General features: G+C 40.3%; 1 protein-coding gene across 2 annotated transcripts in view; it reads right to left on the bottom strand.

Annotated features, from left to right (window-relative positions):
• usp43a (ubiquitin specific peptidase 43a) overlaps window positions 1-17,668 on the bottom strand; it is a 100,377-nt gene that overhangs the window by 54,080 nt on the left and 28,629 nt on the right. For both annotated transcript variants that reach the window (XM_042396552.1, XM_042396559.1), the window contains exon 3: window positions 10,793-10,896. In XM_042396552.1, the coding sequence (XP_042252486.1) occupies window positions 10,793-10,896 (104 nt within the window). The remainder of the gene's footprint in view (window positions 1-10,792; window positions 10,897-17,668) is intronic.

The following is a 17,668-nucleotide window of genomic DNA, read 5'->3' as shown; positions in this document are numbered from 1 at the left end:
CATGGGCTCTTTTCTTCTCTAGCCAGCCACTGGGTCTGCAAGTACACAGCAGCTTTGCAGGGCTGGTGTGGCTCGTACATTATTACCATGAAAGTTTTTTTTAAATTTATTTCTAAGCAATGAAAAGGTACAAGAGAAGCAGAAATCTAATAGGACTGAGGCAAACAATACGTCAACACACACACATACACATACTGCATAGTAAACACTATACTGAACGGCTGCCAAATAAAATCTCCCCTTTCTTCATCTCATCTGTCTCAAACTAGTTTCTAAAACAAAATAATTTAAAGTGTCACTGCATCATACCATGTCATACGCCATATAATATGATATAACTGAAATAACATATCATCATGGTATGCAATCACATTGTTGTCCTCATTAATAAAGTCATGAGTACAGACTCAGCATGACTTTTCTGATCGGATCCAACACAAGCCTGATGCAACTACACTCAACAATTTTTGCTGACGTCTAGATTTCCCTTTGGTAAAACTGCAGAGAGTCTTCTTCCTTATTCTTTCACATTTTGTATTGTAAGTGGCTACAGCGAGATGAACACATTTCTCCTGCGCGAGGACTGCATAATAACAGTAATTTTATAAATCTGTTTTGTTTCATTCCTCTGTGCAATCTCATTCTTACTCGAAGATGATTTCGCATTAGCAGAGAGTTCCGTTTCATCAAACAAAGTGCTACTAATTTTACCCAAAGTTCCATCAACAAATGACAAGACTGTGTTGACTGTACGAGCACAGGGGCTGGAAAACAAACCCAATGTTTATGACGGAGTACTACAATAAGGGAAAATGGAACACGAATTAGAATAATATCAGTCAGAATATGGAAAGCCAATGAAGTTAAAGGTAATATACAGTATATCTTTGTTATTATTACCCAAAAGATTGTGAGAAAAAATTGTAATCTCAACTCTGAGTGAGAAAATCATGATTCTCAGTGGATAATGTGGCCTGACTATATCAGAATGTTATGAGGATCTGGATTCAAATTAATTGTCATTGTGATTGAGGTCATATTTGGCTCCGGTGGTGATGAGGACTCAGTTATATACCTTATATACTTTCTCTACAGTATACAGTAACTTGGAGTGTGGCAGCAAATTACTCTCTGCAAATGACTTTTATGTGTGCAAAACAAAAAGGAAAAACTAGATCAAAGACATACTTCCATTTGCTGCGCTAACTGGCTAGCTCCCACTTCAAAGCCGGGGACAGCGGGGAGCTGGGTGGTATCGGGCGGGAAGGGGGGGTGGGAGGGACACTGTGGGTGGTGAAAGCATCAAAATCAAAGTAAGGAAGGTCAACGTCTGGCCATATTTTCAGCGTGGTATGACCAGTCCGATACCTCCGAGAGGTCAACTCAAGCACACCCTGAGCTGGGTGCATCTTTGGAGAAAAGAGGAGCCCCTGCTGACCATCTTTGAAGATGAGAGGAACTCCCATACTCTCTTATGAAGCGTTGAGTCTTCAAAGGATCTAGTATAAAAATATGTGATTGGTGTTGAGAACATTTCATACACACCAGTCCATGTATTAGTTTGTTGCATAAGTAGCACTCGGAGGTTTTGAGCTTATATTAATTGTTAATGGCTCTTGGTTAAACTTGAGTAGCTATATGAGAAACTGTGATTTGTTAGCTTGCATGTTTGTTTTAGTTTACTTTGTGATTTTTAATAAGTTTTAACAGATCTGTAAAGTTGAGTTCTATCTGACAACATTTATTACATAAACTATAATTTCCCAAATGTTTTTCACATTGAATCTGCATCTAAATGAAAGCCACTGTGATAGGAAAAAAAGTCGACTTTCTTGTTTGTCTAGACAAATATAGAGGCTGGGGCTTTCCACACACCACCCAGGCCATTAAAAATAGATGCCACAAACTGAGAGTGACAGACGGAGGAGGAGGAGGGAGCTTTGACAAAGACTCATTTAAACACCGTGGCACAACGGAGTGACTTGAGCAATGACTCCCACATCGGCAGCCCAAACCACAAGACAGCCCCGGCTCTAATCGCAAACATTTATTCAGCTCAGACAACTCCACCGAATGCCTCTGAGGAGCATCTCTGTGAGATATAAAAAGAATCAGGAAGGAAGAAGAGAGAGGAAGGAGGAGAGAAAGAAAGACCGACCAAGTGATATAGACAGAGAGAAAGAGAGGGAGAGAGAGAGTGAGAGAGAGGGAGAGAGAGAGAGAGAGAAGGCCAGAGTGTGACGGAGACAGGCGAAGAAACGACACAAAAATAAAACACTGCAAGATTGCGAGGGAGTGATTGCTCTTCTGTTAGTCTGCATTAAAAGGCAAAGTGCCACACTGACTCCAGTTCCCCTGAGATTACATGAAGTAAAGAGGAGGAGAAGAAGAGTGACAACGGAGAGTATAGAGGGAGGAATAAGATTCCCGACTCAGCAGACTGAAACCAACTCCGACCGTGGCAGACTAATGAGATGAGAATACAAATGGATATAAAGTGTATTTGCACTAAAGAATGCCTGATGAAACTGAAAGTAAAAAACAAATCCCGACCTTCAGTGTATCTTTGGCTAATATTTATTAAATGAGAGTGAAAGCCCATAGGCGACTTTATTAAAATAATAATGTAAACTTGAAAATGAAAATGGAAAAGCTGTTTGACATTTAATTTTCAAAGTCATACCCTGCTGTACAGATTAAAATGTGATATAAACAATGTAACCTGATTTTCCATTTATGCATGCGATATTTAAGTCAATAAAATTCTAACATTTCATTTTCAAATACTTAAAGGACGACTCCATCTGTGTTTTTTTTTCTGGGTTGTTCGCCCACTCACCCGTTAGCAAAAAGCAGTGACATGGGTTAAGCCATATCAGACCAAATCAGGCACTGTGGCCCACCTCCACAGGATTGTGCAGAGGTGTGGGGTGTTGGTGTGTTTATTTGTAACCGCTGTGAAACAATCAGAAAATAACGTTTTATTCCTCTCATTCACCGGCTTTCTCGCTACCACCGCTCGCTCAACCACTCTCTCTCTCTCTCTCTCTCTGTCTCTCTCTCTTATTATCTCATCTTTTTTTTAAATGAATTGGGAAGCCATCATCAAAGCCTAACTTTACTTTTAACGTTATAAAACAGAGAGAAATGTCCTCCCTTCTTCCCTGTAATGTCTTTGTCCTCCCTCATGGCAGAGTTGTACAGCTCTGATCAGTTACATCGCCGGCTGTGATTGGCCACCGCAGCTGTGTTTCTCCAAAAGTTGATTCAGGTTCAACTTTCTCACCGCAGGCCACTGCAGCACCCCTACAGCACTGCCCCCATTCAAATGAATGGGAGGACTGGTGTTTTGCCGCCTGATTTGGTGTGAATTCATCTTAAGGCTAATATGAGTGAACATTCAGCAACTGGACTGCTTATTTCCCGCTCAAATCTGCTCAGAAACAGATTTTGGTGGACTGTTATGGTGAAATAAGTGAAAGTTTAGGCAGTTGGCTGCAGTTTGGAGTATCAGGATGGTGTCCTGCCTACAGAGAATGATGAGAGGAGATGAGACTGCATTTTCATTTTGAAACCAAAAGAGTGTGATGACATGGAAATGTAAATGCAATAGACTGGGGGTGCTGTAAGACGGCTGAAAAATAAAAAACTGGACCTTCTGTATTTTAGAGATATGTAGATAATAATATTTATTGATAAAAGATGAGCTAAAATTAAAATTTAATGATCCTAGTGGTGAAATGTGGCAGTTTCAGCAGCAAACAGTTACAATCAAGAAAAAAAGACGACATAAACAAGAGCAAGGCAAATACGTGGCGCTTAATACAATTTTCAACACCAAAACAAACAGTATTTAGAGGAAATGCATTATTAAAGGAATCATAAATGTATGAATCACAGGATTCAGAGGATGTGCAGAATAGCAACAGCACAGCAACACACATATGAGAGGAAAACCAGAATATGGAGAAACTAATATGAAAATGATTCATACAAAACCAGTGCTGAAAAGACTAATTGATTAAGAAAATCAACTAGCAAAAAATTTAACAATCAGTTCATAATTTCAAGTCATCTATTAAACAAAAATGCCAAAACCTTCTCTGTTTTATGTAGATTTCTGGATTTCAGATGTTGTTTGGACACAAATGGAGCTTTAGGGAGAGTTCAGTCAGGAAGATCTCTTGCATGCTCAGGTCTGTAATTTTATTTCTCAAACCATCTGTCATTCCCATCCCTCATACACGCTCACTTATAATTTCCTTGCTGTCATTGCCCAAGGTGTCAATTGATGTCAGCTGGTCACATCTAACCAATAGCATGGTGACACACCTTCATTGTCAGCCTATCATATTGCAGCTGTTATGTGTTTTATCCCTCTCTGCCTTAGTGCTTTCATGGTGCCGTTATGCATGCCCCATCACCTCCCCATCACCGCCCAGTCTTCACAGATACGTCAGTGCATCACTTTATCAACCTCATCAGCCTAACCGGTCTCAGGAGTCATCAGCCACCACCGCCACCAGTGTCTGGACTCCATGGGAGGATTTATCTTGCTGCTGCTCAGGACTGATGTCCCTCAATTCAAAATCTCCCTATTGAGTCTAAGCACCGAAGACTTATGATAAGACTTAATCGTCAGTATCATCTGTATAATAAACAATTATTTTTGTTTCATTCACTTGTCTCTCCTGGTTGAACTAGCAATATAAAGACATCACCTTAGGGCCTAGGAAATTGTTAGATTTTATAAACTAAACAATGACAAATAAATCGACAGAGTAAGTAACAATGAGAATAATCCTTAGTTGCAGCCCTATATAAAACTGTGTACGTTAACTAATTGGCCAGAACTTGACAGTGATTGCCATTTACAATGTCATAACAGAAGGTCTGTCATATGGGTTTTAACAGCGACACTCCCCCACACATTCATGCTGAAGAGCCAGGTGCAGTGAACAATCGCATCTTCTGCTCTTTTGTTTGTTCTCCTTTCCACTCTCTTCCTCTCTCTCTATTTATACGCATCTTACTCTAACCCCCTCAGGTGAATCCCACAGTCCCACATTTTGAGGTTTGCAGTTACATGATAAGCTTGCTAGCTGGGACGTTACAACTGACTCACAGAAAAGACCCGGGAGAAAACAGCTGTAATAATAAGCTATTACTGCACAGTGGACCATTTCACTGCACTTTAGACTTCTATTTAAGGGTTATGTGTGAAACAAAGGAGCAATTAGAGTGTGTGTTATTGCTGCTTATTGTCAGCCTTTGTACATAGTGCTTTTGAAAACTGTGAAAAAACACGTATTGATGGTTTGTTCTGGGTAAAATAAAATCAGGATATTTTGAGCATTTGAAACATGAAATAATGTATTAAAGGGAACTTATTATGCTTTTCCTTGTGTTCAGTCATATACAGACAGGTGACAAATTAAAGGTAAAACCGGTACAGGCCTGAATGCTTGACCCATACAATGAGGGGATCTGGGGGCTCTGTTATGCTTTGGGGGGCATTTTGTGGGGATGGTTTGGGTCCACTTGTCCTCTTAGAGGAAAGGGTCACTGCAAAGAGTCATCATCTTTATCCTATGATGAAACATTTCTATCCTGATGGGAGTGGTCTCTTCCAGGATGACAATACCCCATTTCACAGGACATGAGGGGTCACTGAATGGTTTGATGAGTATGAAAACGATGTAAAGCTTATGTTATGGCCTTCACAGTCACCAGATCTCAACTCAATGTTGATCTGAACACCTATGGGAGATTTTGGACTAACGTGTTAGACAGCGCTCTCCACCACCATCATCAAAACACCAGATGAGGGAATATTTTTTTGAGGAATGGTGTTCATCCCCCCAGAATCAATGCCAAGGCTGAGGAACACCGTTCTTAATCAGAAGGTCGGTGGTTCAATCCCCAGATCCTCCAGTCTGCATGTCGAAGAGTCCTTGGGAAAGATATTGAACCTCACATTTCTTTGTGTGAGTGTGTGTGTGAATAGGTGAGCATAGAAACATTGTGGGGTGTTTTTGGATTGGAAGCACTGTAGCCTCTGCCATTAGTGTATGAATGTGTGTGTGATTGGGCGAATGTTGGTATGTCTTATAAAGTGCTTTGAATGGTCAATGAGACTAGAGAGGCACTATATGCAGTCTATATAAGTTACACTTATGTCAATAACTACTGATGTTAAAGTCACTTTAAATTCTGAAGCTCTAAGTAATTTACAAATTCATTCAAGTCATACTGATTTGTTTTGTTTTGAACTGGTGTGAGCTGATTGATTATTCAGACCTCACACAGTGAGGTACGCAGTTTACACAACCACAGTGTATCAACATCTGCTCCATCCACCAATTTTATTTACCGCTTACCCTCTAGAGGGTCACGGGGGAGCTGGAGCCAATCTCAGCCGACACTGGGCGAGAGGCGGGGTTCAATCTGGACAGGTCGCCAGTCAATCACAGGGCTAACATATAGTATAGAGACAGACAACCATTCACGTTCACATTCACACCTACGAGCAATTTAGAGCCACCAAATAACCTAACCTGCATGTTTTTGGTCTGTGGGAGGAAGCCGGAGTACCCGGAGAGAACCCATGCACAGGGAAAACCACTCAGACAGGCCCCAGCTGACTGGTGAGTTCAAACCCAGAACCCTCTTGCTGTGAGGAAACATTGCTAACCACTGAACCACCGTGCTGCCCACAACTTACAGTTAAGTTAGATATGAATAGAGACATACAGAAAAGTGACCTTTGCTCATATTAATTATATAGTTGTTACCAATTCCGTCATGTCACAAGTAATTTTTTTCCATAGTGACCATTACAGGACAACCTAAGGAGGTCTACACTCAACATATTTTATGATAACCTCTCTCACCTGTGGATCTTTTTATCTGGCTGAAATATGTATAAACAGGGCTGTGGTATATTGAACGTAAGTTGGGCAAAGATACCACATCACAGTAACATACAGATCACTAAATAACAATTTGACTAAAAGGCTTCTGAGCCCTAGTGTACTGTATCTATTTAAGTATGTTTGTAGGCAATAGCAAACATTTGCACAGTCTGAGGAGGACAGTACAGTCTGTACTTTACTGTCCCAGAGGGTGAAGAGTTGGCTCATACAGCTTACAACCATCACACACACATTCATATGATTCCAGCCTTTGCCTTACTATATTCATACATTTTTTTTATTAAGCTGTAATGCAACCCATAAACCCATAACTGTGATGGGAAAAGAGCTTACTGTTGACCTGTGGTCCATCTCTCGTCCATTATGAAGCCCTCTCCAGTGTCCCCACCAGCCTCAGAAGTAATTACGCCTCAGCGCTTAGCCTCTTTAACAGAGACAAAACAGTGCCAGGATACAGTGGCATGTTAGCTAATTACACCAATTCAGTAATGGTCATGTGTGCGTGTACAGACACACCATAACTGTCTGTGTGTGTGTACACATGCTCTATAAATGTGCATGTGTGTATGACATGTAGTTAATCACCCCCCACTCAGCAGCACTTGGAGGAGTGTGTGTGTGTGTGTGTGTGTGTGTTTGTGTGTGTGTGTGTGTGGCATATAGAGCTAATTACAGAAACTCGTATTCAAGTAGAAAACATTACCCAGCCTGCACTCACAGCCAAATAATGGAGCCACGAAGAAGTGCTCCCCTAAATATAGCTTGAATTGTCCACGAGAGGAGACGTTTATGTCGTATGGGAAGTGAGGTGTGTTTGTGGGTCAGGATAAAGAACAAGGGAATTACAGGATGGTGTGTGTGTGTGTGTGAGTGTGGCAGGGGTTTACTACCACCCACAGCTGTTTGAAGATGCAGTAGGTGTTTCCAGGGACTTGTGCTGTATTTCCCCGAGCGCTATTGCTCTAATCAGCTAATGGAATGGCAGCTAATCTGATAATGTCACATAAACACTCAGCTGCGTGTGTGTGTGAAGTGTGAGAGAAAAAGAAACGGGGATGAAGAGACAGAAAACAAGAGACAAACAAATACTTATTAGACAAATATCGCCTGACTCAATGGATTTTCATTCAGTCAGGCTGAGAGCATCACAGGAGATGAGGCTCCGCAGGGATACCCAAAGCATTCAATCCATCATCCTCCAATGAGGAATGGGATAATCCCACAAATGAATGGCTGGTTAACCTTGCAGTTTAATGGTCAATACTGTAGGAAATTATGCTTTCCTTTCCTTTAATTTCCCTGGACAAACCTTGAATTCCCTAGAGGCATGGAGGTGAGTGTCTCACAGAACTGACCTCCTTATGGGGGTCTGGCAGAATGGAGGTTAACCAGACCTCCTGAAGACACCACGGCTGACAAAATAACTCAATTAACGACTGAACTAAAAGCATAAATGACCCTTGAGTCATTTGAACCGGAGAAAGGACCAGATAACTGGTCCAAAACTCCGCCTGTCCTGGCCGAGTTGATAAGTGCCAGATGGGACAAATCCAAGTAGGCTGGTCCTCCGAGACGTCTCTTTTATTATCTTTTTGTTTTTAGACTAAAGTACACAGACATTTTATTTTAATCTTTTACTGAAACAAATTTTAGTTTTCTTTTTTGAAGCTTTTGCAGAGACTAACTCAAGAGTGAGTGCAGCCAGATCAATATATATTGCTTGTTAGCAAGTTATGTAACATTATTCTCCAGACTCCACTTTGAGAACAAATGACTTTGACCAATCTAAATCACCTTTGAGGCCAGTAAGGTCATTTTTGTTTGTTCAGTATTCCAGAGGGAAGTCCAACATTTGACTTGTGGGTCCAACAATTCATAACATAACATAATTACTAACAGACAATATATGTACCTTGTGTTTAGAGCACATGGAGAAATCACAACTCACTTGGTCGAAAATATGAATGCTTTAAGAACATGGGGTAGTGGTGCACCTCAGCCGCTTGTGGCTAAAATGAGCATTACAACAACAAACACCTAGAAAAATGATCCTGACAAAAAAAAAAAAAAACCTGCCAAAACTTTTTTTTTTCACCTGTTTTCACAGATGAAAAAGAGTAACTTAGAAAAATGCTCATGGCAAAACTTTTTTTTTTTTTTTTACCTGGCAAAACTTTTTTTTTCCCCACCTGTTTCACAGATGAAACAAAGGAACTTAGAAAGATTATTCTGGCAAATATTCTGATGATGTTTTCTGATGATTCTGTAATAAAACATCTAAAAGCAAAAATCTTATCATATGGGTGAACCTGGGACAAAATCTTATCAGATGGGAGTGTGTGGTTTGAGAGCCACTGGTTTAGATGACAATTTACTCTTTTACATTGCAGGACATGCTGTAGTGGTCAACAAGTCCATGCCAAAGAGATGAAATGTTGCCTCTGAAAAGTAAGTTATCTGACCTTCAGTCTTGTTATTTTGCTAGATGTGGACACATATTGTTCTGTCCTAACTGACAGAGCTCCTCACATTTATACCTAAAACTCACACACAAGCTTCAGTCAGGCTGGATAACAAAGAGCAGAAATTATTCAAATCAAATGATGACTGACTTTCATTTCATAACTTTCAAGTGCTTATTAAAACTAGTTTCCCCCTGCTATTCCCAAAAGCATCTGATTGCCACTCACAACATTAAAGTCTGAATTGAAACAAGTCGGCCATTTTTCTCAAACTACAGTACTGTGAAAAAGTTTTAGGCACTTTAGATGTTTAGGCACTTTAGATCCATTATGCAAATCCATCAGGGAGGTGTCTGATTGGTTCCAAAAATGTATTCTGCAGCATGACAACGACGCAAAACATACAGCCAGAGTCATAAAGAACTATCTTCAGCAGCAAGGAGAACAAGGAGTCCTGTAACAGATGGTGTGGCCCCCACAGAGCCCTGATCTCAACATTATGGAGTCAGTCTGGGACTGACAACTGAGACGCCTTAATCCACAGAAGAACTGTGGCAACTTCTGCAAAATACTTGGAACAACCTTCCTGCCAAGTACCTTGAAAAACTGTGTGCAGGTGTACCGAGGAGAACTGCTGCTGATTTCATGGCAAAGCGTGCTCACAACACGCTTTGCCATGGACACGCTTTGCCATTTAGGAACTTTGTATGAAGTTAATTTAGAAATAAAAACAATTCATGGCATTATCTTTGAAAGCATCCTCACTTTACTTTTGGTGCCTAAAACATTTGCACAGTGCTGTTTATGTCCATATATTTCCCATCTTTATACTGCACAGGAATCAAGTGAGAGGTTAAGTGAACGTGTGTTGACAAGGTTACTGAAAGGTATAGAGTCAACTTCATTAGAGGGTCTATTAGACTAGTGAACCTCAGTCTCTTACTTTCTACTACGAATGAAGCAAAGACAACCTGAAGCCACTACTACAGATAAATCCCCTGAATCCTTCACAGGTCTGTCTGACCTACTTTCTTGAGCTACTGATTCTTATCCGCAGGAGAGAAAATACATTCTCACCTGTGCTGAATACCTATTCTCTTTAATGGTATGTATTGCACTCTGTTTATTCAAACACAACCCCGGGACATTAGATACAGTGCCTGCTGGAATCCAGGCTACGCACTGCATAATTGATAAGATACTTAATATAGTTTCCAAAACTTGTTCTCGTCCTACTTTTTACTAAAAGATTTGAGTTATATACTTTTGACAAAAATTCCTAAAAATTACAGGACTGGAGATTTGGCATGACTGCCGACAAAAGACAAACCGACCATGTTAGAATGTAAAACAAAGCATGTGGGTTGGAAGATGCACATGCAGCTCATGTCTCACCTATACTGAGCCTGGAAGTGATCCTGGACAAAACTGTGTCGACCTCTGGACTGCTGCATGCTGGCTGAGCTGGGACTGGAGGGATCCTCCAATGAACTGGATCCCTGCAGACAAAAAGAGACTTTAGAAGACATGGTATATATTTATTCCAATGTTGAAGAAAATTCTTTGCAAACTGATGCATAAGTACAAGCAAAAATACAAATACACACTAGTTTCCTAAATACTGTCTAATGATTACATTTAAACTGCAGTAGGAAACATTTTCTTTCAGACATGTGTCCTTTCATCAGTCTAAATTACAAACTGAGGCTGCATGCAAGAAGTGTACCCCATCTGTGTTTGCCCAAATTAATATCAGGCATCAGATATGTGACTAGCAAAAGTTGCACAGAAAGAGATAAATCCAAACTTTAACAACAGCCAACAATCACTCCATCCACAACTACAACTTCTTCACCACCTGCCGCTGGTGCAAAGTGTAAGCTAGGTGAAGAAATTGTAAAATAGTAGCTTTAACCAGAGTTGACATGGACAAAATGTGAGATAAAAGAATAACTCAACCTCTTGGTAAACGCTTGAACAGTCAACACAGATCAGAGTCACAGAAATATTTGAAATGTCAACCATCCGCAGCGTCACACTGATGTGTGCTGAATAAACTAAATGGCTGGGATCTCCTCCATGCTGTGTGGGACTCAGCGGGGGGGCAGACAGACTTCAAAGATAAATATAAGAATAAAAGAATGATGGCTCTGAATAAAAGATGGACAGCTACGACCCAGGGAGACAGATCAACAGATTGCTGAATGTTTATCTTATATAGTTGATACTAAAGCTGTCAGCAGACACTAGGTGGTAATGATTGATTTAACACACAGGCAGACACACACACACACAAGCTGTGAGTTGAGGCCGAGTATTGGGGTCATGGAGATATATGGCTTTATGCATGGTGTTGGTTTGGCGTGCTACATGGTCATCTGCTTCCTGTCTCACTAAACAGAGGGTACACTACTTCCTTGGAACTGATCACTGGTATTAAACTGTGTATTGCAGAATTGTTGTGTTATTTCTTACTCTGCTTTCTGTGAGAGCACGACTGTCTTCACTCATATCTAGAAAGTAAACTACGGTGATGTCGTTAGACTCTAACTTCAAATTTCAATCAACTATTTGCAATTTTTATTACTTTCGGGAAAACACACTAGGGACAAAGGAGCTGAAAGAATACAAAACACTGTCTGCATGATCAATAAAGCTTTCTCCCCTCAGGCCTCAGCTACAGATCTCTGGTATTCACAACCAGGCGGACCACAGCAAGCTTCATTAAAGCCTCCATCCGCCTTTTGAACTGGTGAACTGGGTCTAGCTGGATAACCAGATTGTCTCACACACTAGCACTTAAATGATGTCTTTTAATTATAAGAGCTATTAAAATATTAAAAAAATGTTACGCTGCTTTAACGGTTTTTGACTGATTTGTTTGTTCGGTTGTGTGCATCGATACTCTCCTCACAAAAGAAGTTCCAAATGGAAAAATATAGTTGTTTGAATTTTAATTGAATTTGAATCAACAGGGAGGAAAATTGAAGATTTAGATGCACTACAACAAAACCAGGTGTACCTTTAAAGGCTACAACTGAAGGCAACAACTTCAGTTAGGAAAACTAACATAAACTAAGATAAGGATTGTGTTCCAGGGAAAAGACTGAAAGTGTTTCCAGTGCTGAAGTGAAGACCTGACACAGAGTCACAGCGCCCCTCTTCAGGGCAAACATTAGCCTATTGCTTCTCTCTACTACCTTGGGATGTGAATGATGAAAACTTGTTCTGTTTATTCAGGATGAGAATTCAAACGTTTACTTCTGAAAAACCATTAAGTGCTAAAAACATAGTAATTAGATACTATTAGATAATATTCAGGCTCAAATTCCTGTGTGAGACACAAACATTAAGCAGCTTACAAGTCATAGTCCACTGAGAGAAAACAGTCTGGTCTCTCCACCTTCTCAGGGGAAATGAGACTTTCCGCGCCGTCTCTTTGAAAATAATGACAATCCAACTTTGATGAAGCGTTTCTTTTGTTCAAACAAAATCCAATCACTGCCGGATTCACTTTGAACAATGAGCTGCTTTTTTGGCATCTTTGAAAACTTCTCCAAGGATGGCTCCTTCCAGAATATATAATGAGGCGGAAGCCACCTCAGCCTGTATCCAGACTCGGCCTTATCTTTCCTTTAATGTTTGTCTCTTCTAAGCAGATAAAATCACAATACAAAAATCATTCATTGTTCATTCATTGTTCTTCAAATCACTGTAAAATGTATTAGTAATATCTCTATCTTTTGAATGCTGTGTTACTATGAGACATCACAAGACTAGATTTCCAATTAGCATCGCCGTGTCTGGCGAAAAACACCGATAGTCGACACATCGGAGACGAGAACAAGTAGATCAGCTACAACTGCTGTCTTGTCTGGGAGCTTCATTTCCATATGTTCACACCTCAGCCATCTGTAACGAGACTCAAAATATTGCATATTCATCTCAATGTGTTAGATAAAACTGATGCCATTTAAAGAGAACTAGCAGAGAGTGACGTGTATACAAAATGGAAGAAGGTTCCTCTGCCTCAGAGCAAACCTTCAGCAGCGTGTCACTAGTAATGGATAGTTTAGCAGGCCTTTGTGAGCTATAGAGATTGGAAAGGGGATTCATCAACACCTGGGGACCAGGTGATGCAGCACAGGCTATTTGAAGTCGACTTCACTTTCCATTTTGCCCTGGTGAGCTTCAGTTGGATGAAGTTATAAGGTCTTGGGCGCCAAAACGAAACAAGATAATTACCCACGAGTTATTTTGATTACTTGGGATGCATAGCTTCTCAATCTTAGCTGCCTCATAATAGTGTTTTATGATTATCCCAAGAAGTGATTTTGGTTGGATTTTAACATTTTCTGGTAATAATATTGGATAATATGTCCTATTTTTATACAACGGTGCATCAAATTATAGCCTTTCTTTTGTTTTTTTTCTGCACACATTTGCGAAAAACTGTTTTCAATAACAATGGTCTGCATTTCACACATGTACTGTACATTATCTCTCATTTGTATATCTCGAGCAGAGCTGTGACCAACTCTCTTTCTCTCAATTTCTCCCTCTTTTCTCCCTCTCTTCTCCGGAGGACAATGGGGAACAATCCTCAGACCCTCAGAGACAGACTAGGTTACAAGCATCACCATGGAAACCCTGGCCTCATTCCCCAAATCACTATGTGGGAACAAGGAACTTTTCATCAGTGACAGCACAGACTAAAAATAAAGAAAAAGGCTAATGACCAGTGCAAGCTATTCATTCAAACCTACCATACATGTGTGTATCAAACAAATGCCATAATATCGCTTTGAATCACACTACTAACTCATACTTTTTCTTACCAGTATCCATTGTAAAATTTCAAATAGAGGATCATACCAGACTTCTTTTAGGGATGTTGGTGAGTGTAAATGACTCCCACAGCGATGAAACACATCCTGTGTAATGTAGAGCCTGAAAACTCTCAAACATTTTCCTTAAGCTAGCTGGTACACATGAGATGTTGCTGTAGTTCATTCAGACAGTGTGCGTCATTAAGGTTGCATGTAGTTAAATGTACATTGTGTAGTAATTTCTACAAACTGAAGATACCTTTTGAATCATCAATACCTGTCAAAGTATGTAAGGTTCATTCTGAATAAAGGAAAGGTGAATTTGAGTCTTTTATTTTGCAGTTCAATCGTACGTCCTTCCTCCTATGCATTTAATAGCTGAATTAGCTGAAAATGAAAATGAAGTGCACTACAGTGAAGAGAGGAATATGAGTACGAGACAAAGACAGGCTTTGAAACGTTATTCTCTATGCATAACAGATCAAAACTCCAGCTTTTCACTGCACACTTGAAAAGGCACTTTCCAACATATGCAGGTCAATGGCCTCTTGGCCAGACCTGAGAACAGAAAACAGATACTCCACTGAGTGTCTGGAGAATAAAAGAAAGAGAAACCATAAAAATACATACTGTATATTTTAAAGAGATATAGAGTACAGCAGATAAAGCCAGGGAGAGACATAAAGAGAGTGTACTGTGTCTTTATTTAGTACCCAGGGAATAATGAATACCACCACAACGTTGTTCCAGCACTGCTATCTCTGCCAAAAATAGATGCGGGGGCCGGCCGCAGCAACAACAAGTGAATACTAATATTCACAAGCTCTAAGCTGTTCAATTGTCACACTGGGTGTAATCCAAAAAACTCTAAATGCTAACAGATTTAGGCCACATTCAACTGCCTCCTGTTGCTTCTGGGACAAAATTACCACCGGCACCTACATGCCTCTGGCAGTGTAATTGATTTCTAAGATTTACATACCGGCCCTGGTTTCAGAGCGCAGCGTGCTACAGCTAAAATAGCTGTATATGCCTTGTTCTCTAAAATGACTGTGGTTTCAAAGTATAGATGAGCTGCTTTCAGAATAAGTAAGATAAATGAGCAGGTACATGGAGGTTATAAAAAAGGACAACTACAGCAGGGGACTGAAAAGACTGAGAGAAATAGTCCAGAGCTCAAATAAATTCTCTTTTTCTGCTCTTATTGCAGTCAGGTATAGTTGCATTTTGTTCATACCTTTGTGCTGTGTGCCAATTGTATTTCTTTTGCCCAAACAGCCAGGTGTTGGTCTATTACAGCACAAAGAACTGATCTAATGTAGCGTACAAGCCAGAAGCCTTGAAGACTTCCAGCAATGGATTCTGGGATTTGGACACAAATACCTTTGAGAATAAGAACTGAATTATTTGTGAAGCGCGTTGATAGTAACTTTGGTATACTGAGCCTGTCCTGCTCCAGGCTTTTTAGTGGTGTTTTAGCTCCTACTAGTGGTGGTTTTGTTTGAGCAGGAGGTACACTGTCTGTACAGGAAGTAGTTCTTCATGTGACCAAGGAGCAGACAGGTATCCTACCTGCTGCCATCCTTTTGTTTAAGCTTGTGTTATTTAACCTCACATTCTAATTGTATTTGGTGATATTTGTGAGTTTTGTAAGATATATGCTGTAATTGCTGAGATGTAACATTTGCATACCTGGTGTGGAATTGCTATTAGCTAAAATACAATGTAGGCTGTTGTGAGAACTATGTCATGTAAAGTGCAAGTGCATTATTATAATTTGATATACATTTATACCATAAATTCAGACATCTTGGTTTATTTGAAATTCATGTAGTATGTAGTAGCAAGTCATAGCTACCTTGTCATTGCACCAGATTCAACACTATTGAATTGCTTATGTTTTTTGTTGTGTTTTTCTACAGTTTCACTCTTGATTCATGAATCTGCAATTAAGATGATCCCTGACTCTCATGCATTTGTTGGACGGAGTTTGGCTTGCTGTTAAATTGTGTTGCCACATAATAAGAACAGTACAGAGCCTGTTCCTATGATTACACCGGTGCTCTAAAATGAATTGTGCTTCAGCTTTGGCAGCTAAGCCTTTCCCAGCATATTAAGAAACGTTTCTGAGTCTTTTTGGGATGTAAAAAGAACTAAGGTCACTTTGAAAAGAACATTGTGTCCTCCAACTCTTTTGCTCTTTCTTTCCCTTTGTGTTTGCTGCAATGAGAGGTCAAACGGGTACATATGACCACCATCAGCGCAGCTCACCATCATCCCATCACAAAAGGGGGCAAACCCACAAGCACACAATGATTATTGTGTATTAGCAAGAACACTACACTTTCTGCACAAACTCACATGAAGGATCGCCAGGGCCTGTGGACACAAACACACGCATTAACATACTTAAGCAGAAGTCCACACACATAAACTTAAAAGACGCACAGCCACAACCACTGCAGTGTCAAACTAGAGACAACTCATGCTGGCACTTCAGTCAGCCTCAGTTAGCTTTATGTACTGACTGTACTAATGATGTCATAGAGAAAAACAAGACTACTTGGCATTATAAAACATATAATGATATATATATCTTTTTGTATATTTAACAAAGCAGCACTGAAATAACCTTTTACAAAAGTGTGAATGTCCTTGTTATTTGCAAACAGTCAACCTGACTTCACTGCTGGATCCCAGAAAACACCTGGCGGTGGCCATGGTGTGTATGTGTGTGTGTAGTCAGCGCTATATGCACACAGCTAAGGTAAAAACAAGAGCAGATTGCTTCTCTGGTTGTCCAGGGATCCAGCGTAGCTGCTTATCACTAGTATTGTACCCATCTGTCCACCTACAGCGTTCATATGCTGCTGTCTTCTATAATCCTTCCTACCTGTCTTTACCTGCTGCACCCCTGCAGGACACCCCCGCATGTGGGATTTGGTAAAGCCACCACAATACTCTCATCTGAAAGCAACTGTCAAAATATGTAAGCAATACACTCTACAAGTAAATACAAGGATATCAGAAATTATTTAGAGGTATTACGCAAGTAAAAGGATTTAGAGCTGCAATGATTACTCGCTTGCTGTATGTTAGAGCATGAAAAATTATCCAGATACACTATGAGCGATGTTGCAGCGCTTAGTCTGAGTGTGTGAGATGTTTCAAAATGTTACCGTATGGATCAGAGGGACAGACAGCTGCTGAGTGCCGGGAGCTCTGGAGAAGAAAGCCGGGAGCGGAGCCGGAGCTTCAGGACAAATAACACCCGCAAGTCACAGTAAATTCTGCTCTGATCAGGAGCCATTTACTGGTGGGAGGAGGACTCAGAGTTTATTTTTTAAACTTTGAGCAACAGTGAGTGCTCTATCTGTGTGTGTCCGTTAGCACATTTAGCAGAGCAGCAGCAACAGTGAGTGCTCTGTCTGTGTGTGTCCGT

Source organism: Thunnus maccoyii, chromosome 2 (assembly GCF_910596095.1).
Source record: "Thunnus maccoyii chromosome 2, fThuMac1.1, whole genome shotgun sequence".
In the NCBI taxonomy this organism is placed as follows: domain Eukaryota; kingdom Metazoa; phylum Chordata; class Actinopteri; order Scombriformes; family Scombridae; genus Thunnus; species Thunnus maccoyii.
Note: the sequence above shows the minus strand (reverse complement) of the source record. Positions and strands in the feature narration are given on the sequence as shown.